Raw genomic sequence first — 12968 nt, 5'->3', positions numbered from 1 at the left:
AGGAATTTTCTAAGTAATTTACTGCCAGATTTTCCCTTGGCTTATTCACCCAATATTATTGATACTCTTTCAGGTTAAACCATTTCAAAAAGGACTGATAATTATAATCTATAAATGGTTATTGAATTTGCCTATGTTATCTAATGATAAAATTAAAGCTGCGTGGGAATTGGAGTTTCGAAAGTCACTTCCAGATAATCAATGGGATAAAATTTTTCATTTGGTAAATACCTCTTCTATTTGTGCCAGTCATTCCTTGGTACACTTCCTGGTAGTGCATTGGGCGCATAGGTCAAAAGACAAATTAGCCCGTATTTTTTCTAAGATTAATCCTATTTGTGATAGATGTAATATTGAGGTGACTGCTTTAATACATATCTTCTGGTCTTGTATCAAGTTAGACAATTTTTGGAAAGAAGTCTTTAAAACTTTATCAAAGGTCCTGAATTTGGATCTTCATTCGAATTTACGTACAGCAATTTTTGGGATCATTCCATCGGAAGCAGGACATATTCCTGTTTCTGCTCATCGGATGATAGCTTTTACAACTTTATTGGCTAGGAGAGCCATTTGCTTAAATGGAAGGGTTGTAAACCACCTATTGTTATTCATTGGCTTACCTCCATTATGTCCTGTTTAAGTTTAGAGAAAATAAGAAGTTGGGCATTTGATACATCCTCTAAATTTGAGGAAACTTGGCGACCTTTTATTCAATATTTTCATAAGCTCTGACTTATGGCCTTTCCAGTTACCTTCTTGAAGTTTTGGATTTGATCAGTAAGTTTTTCCTTGTTTTTTTGTTCTCCCTCTCAGTTTGAGCTGCCCAGTTCTTTTTTTGTTTTTTTTTGGTGTTTTGTGTTTTTTTTTCTGTACATTTCAATTATGAAAGTTTCTTTATCTTTTTTCCTTTTTATGGATAAGAGGAGAATCAATTACCTTTCTCTTTCTTATATGCTATTAGATTAATACTATGTTTGATCTTCATAATGTTTATTTTTCCTTTTATTCGAACTGTTATATAGATATTTGTGATAATTATCTTGTTTGTGTGTGTGTGCATATATATATTTATATCTGTACTTTTTTTATTTAATAAAAAGGTTGATAAAGTTAATTTACTGTTATATGAACCAGCGAAAATTATTGAATGAAAACATTAAGGGTGGATACTGTTAGTTTTGTAGGTTTATGTTCTGTGTGTTATTTAATTGTACATTCTTCTACTGTACTACAACTTGGAACTTGACAGTGAATAGTATTGATAGTTTAAAGCATTTGCCTCTGATTTTAGATTGGAAGTAACTGGCTGAAAAACTTTATCCTGCATTAACACCACATTTCCACCTCCCAAGGTCGAAATACTATGATTTATTATTGCAAACAGACCTTTCTAACCCAGCAACCCACCTAGTCAACCCTAACCTAATCACAGGGCAATTTACAATGACTGATTGGCTTACTAGCTGTTCTGTCTTTGGAATGTGGGAGGAAACCTGTGCTGCACAGAAAGGACGTACAGACTCTTTACAGATGGCTTTGGAATTGAACGCCAAACCCCAATGCTCCTAGCTATAATTCTGTTGTGTTAACTGCTACGCTACCGTGATGCTCTATAGCAGGACATTGAGTATGGCAAAGGTCTAAAAAATTCTGAGTACTGCGGTATTGTATTGAGCCTCATTGTGTTTTGTGCAGTTTAATGACTTGGTCAATATTATTAACTAATATGGTACGGAAACTTGTATGAACAAAGTTTGCAAGGGAGTTCAGGAGTTTTTTAAATCATTTTTCATTGGATCTGTAATTTTATGTGGGTGTTTGTGCTTAAAACAAAGCAAGTTATTAGTATGTATGCATTACACAACTTTGAGATGCATCTTCTTACAGGCAGTCACACAAAAAAGAAACCCCATAAGAACCCATTAAAAAAAACCATGGGGTGGGGTAGAGGGTGAGGAGGTGGGGAGGAGGAGGAAGAGGAACAACAACAACAACCACCCCTCCCCCAATTAAATTAATAAACTAGCTTCAGAACTGGAGTTTTTTGAAAGATGCAAAGCCAGGCATCACTGCAGCCGGCACTGCAGTTCAGCATAGAGCTGAGTAAATATCACAGATAAGCAAGCAGAACCGGCCTTTGCCTTTCTTCCAGTCCACACACCCTGGCCTTTTCAATCTGTCCCGGTGCTTAAGTTGTCCAATCTCACTCATTAGTCATTAATCTCAATCTCTTAGTCATTACTCACTCCAACTGTGGAAAAATATTCATTACTATTCATGTTGTTAGTATATTATGACATTTTGTACTCAAAATACCTTTATATTCAGTTAGAATTTCAAGAGTGGATTTATACATAGGTGATCTTCTGGTCTTTCTCTGTTCCAGTGACTCTGCAGATAGATTAGTGATAGGTGGCAGATTGTGCAGAAAGTGGAGCTGTAATCATCATCTTCTGTGGAGTGATGCTGACAGGGCTGTATGTTGTTGCAAGCAAAAAATGACATTTTGAGTAATGAGGCCTCATGATCTAGACTCTATTTAACCCACTGAATATGCACAAAATCTAATGAACGTGCCAATTACATACTATCGGGACTGTATCTTGAAATCTGCTTAACTTTCTTCTATCAGTACATATTGTGTTGGAAATCACTTTTGGATAACAATACTTCCAATCTTTTAGGTAACATTTTTGATGTTCAATGTCAATCATAATTTATAATTGAAATAGTATTTGTTTTATTTGCTTTGCAATGCAGTTAACATGTATTACATGAAGCACTTTTTTTCTCAACAGGTATTGATGCAGAGTTGTATTACGTGCGGAATGATGTTATTAGTCACTATGCGTTGCCTTTTAAATTACTCGTACCGGGAGAGACCAACAGTCTTCATTTTACATGGCATGCTAAATCCAAGGTAGGCTGTAAGATCATTTCATGGTTCTAATTAAACAGATGAAGTATGTGTTTAAATTTCACCTCTGCTTTTTGCATGTCTTAATAACAAAAATCATATAGAAAGCAAATTATCCATGTTTGTAGCATTACCAATTCAGACCAGTGCATTCTGTAATAACTTTAAAGATTCCTCCATAAGCTGTGAGAGAAGTTGGAGGGGAAGGAAATTATTTTTTGTGTGTCTTTATCCACTTGCAATGAACTTGGGGCAAAAACTTGTACAATCTAGATGTCTTGTACAAAATCCACCCCATAACAGTTTCTTGTATTGTACACATCCACATTCCTCCTCTTTCTCAAAGTCTTTTATCATACATTATTGTGAGGAAGAAAAAGCTGCCCCCAGAACATCCTTGGGTATGTTGGTTGCAAAGGATGCAGTTCACTGTATGTTTTGATGTACATGTAATAAATCTGAATCGTTTTTCTGGAGGTTCCTCAGCTGTCTGCCATTTCAAATTTGATCATCAAGCTACTAGTCTGTATAACTATACGTTCATCTCCATCTTTTTAATACTCTCCTTTCAGTGAATGCTCTCTCTTATTACACTATTCTCCTGAACAGTTTTCAATCGCTGCTCTTTTATTCAGTATACACAGTCCTGATGTCTGTTCTACCATTCAAAGTGAAACACATCAGTATGAACCTAACTCAGGTCTTAACCCCTCATCTGTTCTCATAGCTCTGAATTCCCTGATCTTTCAAAAATTTGAATCCCCTCTTATTTAATACTTTTAATGATCTGGCATCTCTGGTCCTCTGAGGAAATGAATTTAGGAGATTCACTAACCTCCATCTTTGTCTGAGGAATACACAGATAATAAAGTGGTGTTGCTCTGCCCTGAGGATGACCTGATTTTGGCTCAAGAGGAGACCATGCACCAACTTGGAGCAGGAATGGGAACTAAAATATGTGACCACTAGGAAGTCCCATGTGTGGCGGATGGTATAGAAATGCTCAACCATGTGGTTCCCCAGTTTACGATGGATCTCACCAATATAGAGGAGATTGCATTGGGAGCACCAGACAAAATAAACAGCAGATTCGCTGGTGAAGTGTTGCCTCACCTGGAAGGAATTTTTGGGGCCCTGAATGGAGGTGAGGGTGGAAGTGTATGGGCAGGGTTAGCTTGTAGAGATAAGTTCCTGGAGAGAAATTAGTGAGGAGGGGCAAGTGGACAAGGGAATCAGGAAGGGAGTGATCCCAGTGGAAAGTGGCATTGGGGTGGAGAGGAGGTAAAGTAATGTTTAGTGGTAGGATCCCTATGGAGATGGTGGGAGTTGCAGGGGATTGTTATTCTGCTGAGTCAGCCATCAACCGTAACCCTCCTATCCATGTACTTATCCAAACTTCTCTTAAACATTGAAATCAAACCTGTATCCACCACTTCCGCTGACAGCTCATTCCACACCCTCACCATGTCCTGAGTGAAGAAGCTTCTCCTTAATCATTTCACCTTTCACCCTTGGCACATGACATCTAGTTCTAGTCTCGCCTTAGTGAAAAAGCCTACTGCATTTATCCTTACCTTCATAATTTTGTATACCTTTGTCAAATCTCCCCTCATTCTCCTATGCTCCGGGGATGCTCAACCTTTCCCCCATAACTCAGTCCCTAAAGTCTGGCAACACCCTTGCAAATTTTCTCTGTGTACTTTTAATCTTATTGATATCTTTCCTGTCGTTGGGTGATCAGAGCTGCACGCAATACTCCATGTTAGACCTCACTGACATCATATGCAACTTGAACATTACATCCGAACTCTGGTACTCTGGTAGTTTGATTTAAAATGACAAATATGCTCGAAGCACTCTTTATGACCCTGTCTACCTGTGATGTTTTTATGTATCTGTATTTCCAGATCCCTCTGTTCTACTGTGTCTTCAGTGCCATACTGTTCACTGCATTTTGGTTTGTCCTACTGAAGTGCAACACCTCACACTTGTCTGCATTAAATTCTATCTGCCATTTTTTTAGCCCATTTTCCCAGCTGGTCCAGATCCTGCTGCAAGCTTTGATAGATTTGCTCGCTGTCCACTACATCCCAGATCTTGATGTCATCTGCAAATTTGCTGATGCAGTTAACCATGTTATCATACAGATCGTTGATATAGATGACAAACCACAGTGCACCCAGCACCGATCCCTGTGGCACATAACATTCACAGGTCTCCAGAAAGACAACCATCTACTACCACTCAGCTTCTTCTGCAAAGTTAATGTTGAATCCAATTTACTGTCTCACTTTGAATGCCTAGCAACTGAACCTTTTTGACCAACCTGTCAAAGCCCTTGCTGAAGTTCAGGTAGGCAGCATTCTCTGTCTTTCCTTCTTCAACTTTCCTGGTAACCTCATCGAAAACCTCACTTAAGATTGGTTAGATAGGACCTACAGAAAGTCATGTTGACTATCCCTAAAAAATGTCCCTGTCTATCAAAATTTAGATTTCTGGTCCCTTAAAATATTTTCCAATAACTACCTACTACTGATGTTAGGCTTTCCCGGCTATTCTTAGAGCCATTCTTAAGCAGTAGAACAATATTAGCTCTCCTCAAACTCTCCGACTCCTCACCTATGGCTAATTATGTTTTACATACCTCTACTAGAGCCCCTTCAATTTCTACACTAGTCTCCCATGAGATTCAGGGGAACACCTTGACAGGTCCTGGGGGTTAATCCAATTTAATTCAACTTAAGATGCATCTCCTCCTGTAATCCATATACGGTCTGCTGTCTTGCCTCACTTCTATTGACTGTGTGCCCATCTCCCATGTAAATATAGATGCAAAAGATCCATTTAATTCAAAATTCCACACTGTTGCTGATTTTTAAACATTTGGATTTAACTGCATCTGTGGTATTGCATTCAATTCTGATCATCCCATTATAGAAAGGATTTTGAGGTTTTGGAGAGGGTGCAGCAGAGGTTTATCAGATGCTGCCTGAATTTGACAGCTTTTGCTATAAGGAGAAGTTGGATAACTTGAGTTATTTTCTCTGAAACAGGGAGGCTAAGGAGAGACTTGATATAACCTTAAACTCGTGAGAGGCATAGATGCAGTCGGTAGCCAGTATCTTTTCCAGGGTTGAAATGTCTAGTACTAGCAGGCATACACTTAAGATAAGAGGGGGTATTTTATTTTTAAACAAAAGATAGTGGTGGATGCCTGGAATGTGCTACCGGGGTGATCGTGTAGACTGACATGATGGAGGTGTTGTAAGAGGCTCTTAGATACATGAATGTGGAGAGAATATAGAGATATGGACATTGTGTAGGCAAAAGAGATTAGTTTGCCCACATGTTTAATTATTTTAACTCGTTTGGCACAATGTGGTAGACTGAAGGGCCTGTTCCTGTGCTGTGTTGTTCTGTGCAGTAAAAGTGATGTGATTCAGGCTTGGAGTTGCCAGAAATAGCTGGGAGTGAATGTGAAACTATTTCACTACTTCAACGAAGAGGAACTATGAAGAATGTAAAGATATTGGTGATCATCTTGAACGTTACAGTAAAAATGAAAATTTGGAGGATGCATTCATCGATGGCGTTGTGTAAAGGCGGTCGATTATCTGCACTAAATGTCTGTACATATTTTTTTCATGCATACAAATTCCTCAAATCAAAAACTATTTGGAACTAATACAAAATTTTATAGTACTGTAGTACTATTGGTAGTGTTCTAATTTGTTCTGTATTTCATTTAAATACATAATCTCTTTTTTAGTTTATCTTTTTATACCTTTTTAGCTATTTCCATGAAACTTCAGCTCATCAGGGCAGATGTTTAATTGGGCCAATATGTACTGGGCCTGATGTGTCCCAATTAACCAAAGCCCACTATATGTAAAAGTAGCAGAGCATTTAAGTAGGTGGACTGAAAAGACACAGGGCATGCTTTCCTCTGTTATGTTAGGCATAGAAAAAAAGTGCAGAAAGATATTGCTAAAATGGTATCCAGTCCTGGTTATGCATAACTTGTAGCAAGATGAACACAAGTACACAGGGAAGATGTGGTCACCTTTATGTCTGTGCCGTGGCCTCTGGTGTCCCACATCCCTTGCCACTTGTTTCGCGTTGATGGGCTGTTGAGAGAGCTGCAGTGTGCCAGCAGGCCAGTCAACCCACCTTGTGCGCACAGACCAATGTGCACTAATCCTATTTTATTCTCTTGACATTCCCCTCAGCTCCTCCAGGTTCTACCATTTACTGGATTAGGGACAATTTACAAATGCCAGTTAATCTACCAACTTGCATGACTTTCGATTATAGGAGGAAAATCTGGAATGCCCAGAGGAAACCCATATGTTTACAGAGAACATGAAATTTTGAAAATGCTAGCACCTAATGTTAGGATTAAACTTGGGCAGTGAAGCAGTGGCTCTTACTAGCTAGGCCACCATGTTATCCACTTAGCAGCATGACTCAAAACCATATCATCAAGTCCACAGGCTGTTTTGTGAGCAATTTGTATTTCTCAGGAGTGTTGCTTTATTCTTGTGGGGCTGAACATTTTAAAGGCAATTGTGTTGCATGTTTCAGATCAATGAAATGAGCTGGAAATTCAACAGAAAATTCAAATAGCAAAAATTTTTTTTACAATAACTTCAACTGATACACTAAAGCAGCAACTTGCTCAGAATATTTGTGTACTCAAATCAGTAAAACCAGAGTGCAGATTTGTATTATATACATCAATCAGCTTAAAATTTGATCAGTCACAACTATAACTAGGTATTCACAAGGAAATCTGCAGATGCTGGAAATTCAAACAACAACACACGCAAAATACTGGTGGAACACAGCAGGCCAGGCAGCATCTATAGGGAGAAGTGCTGTCGATGTTTCGGACCGAGACCCTTCGTCAGGACTAACCGAAAGGAAGGATAGTTTCTAAGTACTGTCTTTCCTTTCAGTTAGTCCTGATGAAGGGTCTCGGCCCGAAATGTCGACAGTGCTTCTCCCTGTACATGCTGCCTGGCCTGCTGTGTTCCATCAGCATTTTGTGTGTGTTGTTGTCATAACTAGGTATTATTGCATTGTGCACACAAGTTGTCCCTGTCCTTGTGGTCTTTTGACATCACCTGCATACCACAGAGAAATGTTTGAGAATGGTGTGTGGCAGCGGGAAGGCTCATGGGGCTCAAGAGAGTAAGCTTGAATTTCAGGAAAACAAAGTATAAGATGCAGGAAAGAGGATATGAGCTATGTTATCAGGCCTAGTGATGGAAGTCTCTTTCTCTCTACTATCCATGTCCTCCTCAATCTCATTCACTGAGAAGATTTGGTTTATCCATGAGCATTCTCTTGTACTTCTACAGATGCTACAGAAAATATCCTGATGGATTGCATCTCAGCTTGGTATTAGCCATTGCTCTGTTTTGGACTGATGAGAGTGGTAAACGCTGCCCATTCCAACATAGACTCTTCTTCCTCCCATCCAGCCCATCCCAAAGTTACGTTGCTAACAGTATTACCAAAGGTGCCTGTCAATCTGCCATTTTCTTTTCTTCCCTCTATCATCTAGAACAGGGGTCAGCAACCTTTACCACTGAAAGAGCCATTTGGACCCGTTTCCCACAGAAAAGAAAACACTGGGAGCCGCAAAACCCGTTTGACATTTAAAATGAAATAACACTGCATACAACGTTTTGTTTTGCCTTTATGCTATGTATAAACAAACTATAATGTGTTGCATTTATGAAATTGATGAACTCCTGCAGAGAAAACGAAATTACATTTCTGCATGCAACAAAAACATTTTGAACTCCGAAAAAAGACGTTGGGTTGAAGGTTACTTTTAAGTAAAATACTCAATGTCTATTTGAGTCCTTCTTGTATTTATGAAAAACGCCGAACTTAAATTGTTCGCCAGCAGCAAACCAAAAATAACGTCAGCCAGCTGTCAACCTGAAAAATAAAAGGACTATTTCACTGAACAATGAAAACATATGAATATACGTAAAATAATAGGCAATTAAAATATTTATCATACTTGTTCAGGTTGACTCACACCTGACAATGCAGTCGTATTCAGTAGGGATGGATCGATGCTTAGGGGAGTGACCGGGAAGGATAATGTGTTTTTTTCCTCTCTGAACTCACAGAAGCGTTTCCCAAACGATGTTTGCATTGCGATGATTGCAGAATGTAAATACCCCGAATTTATCATGTCGTGACCTTGTTTGAACTCTCTCAAATTGGGGAAGTGAGACAATGTGCCTTTCTGTAAATCTCTGGCAAGCAACGTCAACTTGCGCTCGAGTGCCAAAACATCCTCCAACATGTGCAGGGCTGTACGTCCTTTCCCCTGAAGAGCTGTGTTCAGCGTGTTCAGGTGCGCTGTCATGTCTACCATGAAGTGTAGCTTTTCCAGCCACTCTGGCTGTTCCAGCTCAGGAAAGGTAAGCCCTTTGCTGCCCAGGAAAGTTTTCACTTCTTCCAGACACGCGACAAAGCGTTTCAGCACCTCCCCTCTGGACAGCCAGCGATAAAAACACGTTGTAGCGGTGTGCTACACGCAGTCAGTAAACTGCAGTCAAAGATAGCTTTATTCGAACTAAACAGCCTTGCTTTTAAGCCTCCCTCAACCCGCCCCCCATGGGCGCGGATGCTGCAAAAGACACGTACTCACAAACCCCCGTAGGCTATCTCCCTTAGCCTGAACGCTGGCTAATTGTGAGCCGGTTCGGATGTGTCAGGAAATGGGTCGCCACGACGTCTTATTTAGATTGTACAAGATCACCATAATCTTCAAATTTAGATTTACATTTCAAAAACTAACAAACTAACATAAAATACATTTTAATTAAATACTGACCATGTAGCGGTGTGCTACACGCAGCGCTAAAATTACGACACGGAGTCGGTAACTGCAGTCGAAGGAAAAAACTTTATTCGAAATCTTCAGCCTCACTTTTAAGCCTCCCTCAACCTGCCCCCCCCCCCCATGGCGCAGAGGCTCCAAAGCTCTGTGCTTGCAAAACCCCGTAGGCTATCTAATTGTGAGTCGGTTCGGATGTGCCAGGAAAAGGGTCGCCACAACCAATTATTTCCCAAAGCAACAGGGAGCCGCAGCACAGACGTAAAAGAGCCACATGTGGCTCCGGAGCCGCGGGTTGCCGACCCCCGATCTAGAAGAAGATACCACAGTTATGAAAGCCTAGATGACAAAGACTCAAGAATAGCATCTTCCATACTGCTATCAGACTTCTGAGCCATCTATGTTTTGAACGTCCATTTCCCGGAAGTGTTGCTGCATTTCCAGACGTTAATTCTACCACTTCTGTTATTGTTATTTCAGTACTTCCTTTTTATGCTACTTCAGATTACACAACCACCTTTATGCCATTCTGTTGTTTTGCCTAACCTTGTCCTTATGCTATGGTATCTCCTACCTGATGGTCAGAGATCAAAAAGATTGTTGGATGATGGGAAGGATCATTGACAATACTAAGGTGTGCTAATTGAATGGGCAAAGACCTGACAAATGGAATATGATGTGGGCAAAGGTGAAATTGATTATTTTGCTGGTGAAAGTGGAAACAACCACATCATCCAAAAGGTGAGAGATTACAAAGCCCCAAGTGCAAAGGCATTTTGGTGAATGATAGTATGCAGCTATGGGAACAAATAGGAAAACAAAGAGAATCATAATATTTAGTGTGAGAGGGAATAAATACCAGATTGTACTTCAGTATAAGGGGCATTGGTAAGGTCACAACTGAAATAGAGGGTACAACATTGGTCTCTTTTTTAAGATAGAATGTTAATATTTAGTAGGCTGGGGTGGCCTTTTGAGGAAAGTTTGGACAGGGTTGTGTTTTCTGAAGTTTATAAAAGTACAAGGAGACTTGATTAAAACATAGAGATACTGGGATGGTCTTAACACTGTGGAATGAGGAACAAAATGCTCGAGAGTATAAAAAGGATCACTGTTCAAAAATTGGAGGTTGCTCACTCTGACAGAATTGTGGCAGAATTTCTTGTGTTTATTATGAAATTCCTCTTGGATCATAGATTCCTCTTCTCAATAAACAATTGTAGCATAGTATTTAAAAATTGTCCCCGTTCACCAAACTAATCCTGTTTTCCTGCATTTGGCCCATAACCTTCTAAAGCTCCTAACCATGTATTTATCCAAATACCTCTTGAATGTTGTTACTTGCCTGTTCCACTCTCTGCATGTTGCCCTCTGTCCCTTTTAAATTCTCACCTCATAACTACAGTGCCTATAAAAACTATTCACCACCACCCCCCCAGGAAGTTTTCATGTTTAATTGATTCAATTAACATTGAATTACCGTGGATACGATTTGGCTTTTTTGACACTAATCAACATAAAAAACTCTTTCATGTCAAAATGAAAACAGATCTCTAAAAGTGATCTAAATTAATTACAAATATAAACACATTGATACTCATGATTGCATGAGTATTCACACCTTTTAAGTCTTAGTAGATGCACCTTTGGCAGCAATTACAGCCTTGGGTCTGTGCGGATTGGTCTCTACCACCTTTGCACATCTGGAACATGGCAATTATTCCCCATTCTTTACAAAACTGCTCAAGCTCTGTAAGATTGCATGGGGATCATGAGTCAACAGCCCTTTTCAAGTCCAGCCATAAATTCTCAATTGGATTGAGGTCTGGACTCTGACTTGGCCACTCCAAGACATTAACTTTGTTTTTAAGCCACTCCTGTGTAACGTTAGCTTTAAGCTTGGGGTCACTGTCTTGCTGGAAAACAGCTTTTCTCCCAAGTTGCAGTCTTTTGCAGATTGCACCAGGTTTTCCTCTAGGATTTCTCTGCATTAATTTTACCCTCTACCTTCGCGAGCCTTTCAGAGCCTTGCTGCAGTGAAGCATCCCCACAGCATAATGCAGCCACCACCATGCTTCTCAGTAGGGATGGTATATTTTTGATGATGTGTAGTGTTTGGCTTACAACAAGCATAGCGTTTAGTCTGGTGGCCAGAAAGCTCAGTTTTGGTTTCATCAGACCATAGAACCTTCATCCAGCGGACTTCAGAGCCTCCCACATGCCTTGTGGCAAATTCTACCTGAGATTTCATGTGAGTTTTTTCAACAGTGGCTTTGTCTTTGCTATTCACCCATAAAGTTGCAACTGGTGAAGCACCTGGGCAGCAGTTGTATGCGCAGACTCTCCCATCTTGACAACTGAAGCTTGTAACTCCTGCAGAGTTGCCATAGGTCTCTTGGTGGCCTCCCTCTCCAGTCCCCTCTTGCAAGGTCACTCAGTTTTTGAGAACGGCCTGCTTTAGGCAGATTTACAGCTGTGCCATATTCTTTCCATTTCTTGATGATTACTCCAAAGGATATTCAGTAACTTGGAAGTTCTCTTTTATCCATCTCCTCACTTGTACTTCTCAATAACCTCTATTTGCTTGGAGTGTTGTTTTGTTCTTCATGGTGTAGTTTTTGCTAGAATACTGACTCTCACTGGCAGTTGGACCTTCCAGACACAGGTGTATTTTTACTACAGTCAGTTGAAACACCTTGACTGAACATGGTCATCTCCATTTAGCTAATAATCTGACTTCTAAAACCAATTAACTGCATCAGTGATGATTTGGTGTCATACTAAAGGGGGTGAATACTTATGCAATCAATTGTCTTGTGTTTTATATTTGTAATTAATTTAGATCACTTTGTAGAGATCTATTTTCACTTTGATCAACAGAAAAAGATTCTTTTGTGACAGTGTTAAAAAAGCTAAATAAAACTAACTATGATTCAGTGTTGTAAAACAATAAAACATGAAAACTTCCAAGGGGAATGAATACTTTTTATAGGCACTGTATGTCCTCTATAGTTTTTGGTTCTCTATAACTGAGGAAAAGACCATGTGCATTCATCCTGTCTATATACCCCACATAGTTTTAACCACCTTTATAAGATGTTGAGATGGATAAAACCATGAGGGGCATAGGTAAGGTAAATTTACTCTACACTTGAATAAAGTCCTTGCCTACCAACCTCTTCCTAG

General features: G+C 39.7%; 1 protein-coding gene and 1 long non-coding RNA gene across 3 annotated transcripts in view; one reads left to right on the top strand and one right to left on the bottom strand.

Annotated features, from left to right (window-relative positions):
- Nucleotides 1–12968, top strand: part of ryk (receptor like tyrosine kinase) — a 294692-nt gene that overhangs the window by 23964 nt on the left and 257760 nt on the right. For both annotated transcript variants that reach the window (XM_059951330.1, XM_059951322.1), the window contains exon 2: nt 2799–2920. In XM_059951330.1, coding sequence (XP_059807313.1) covers nt 2799–2920 — 122 coding nt within the window. The remainder of the gene's footprint in view (nt 1–2798; nt 2921–12968) is intronic.
- On the bottom strand, nt 8568–9919 carry LOC132405300 (uncharacterized). Its single transcript, XR_009515802.1, has 2 exons — nt 8975–9919; nt 8568–8869 (listed from the first exon to the last, which is right to left on the bottom strand). It is a non-coding gene; the product is annotated as an uncharacterized LOC132405300 (long non-coding RNA).

The sequence above is a fragment of the Hypanus sabinus genome, chromosome 2 (assembly GCF_030144855.1).
Source record: "Hypanus sabinus isolate sHypSab1 chromosome 2, sHypSab1.hap1, whole genome shotgun sequence".
In the NCBI taxonomy this organism is placed as follows: Eukaryota; Metazoa; Chordata; class Chondrichthyes; order Myliobatiformes; family Dasyatidae; genus Hypanus; species Hypanus sabinus.
This window is presented reverse-complemented; position numbering and strand designations above follow the sequence as displayed.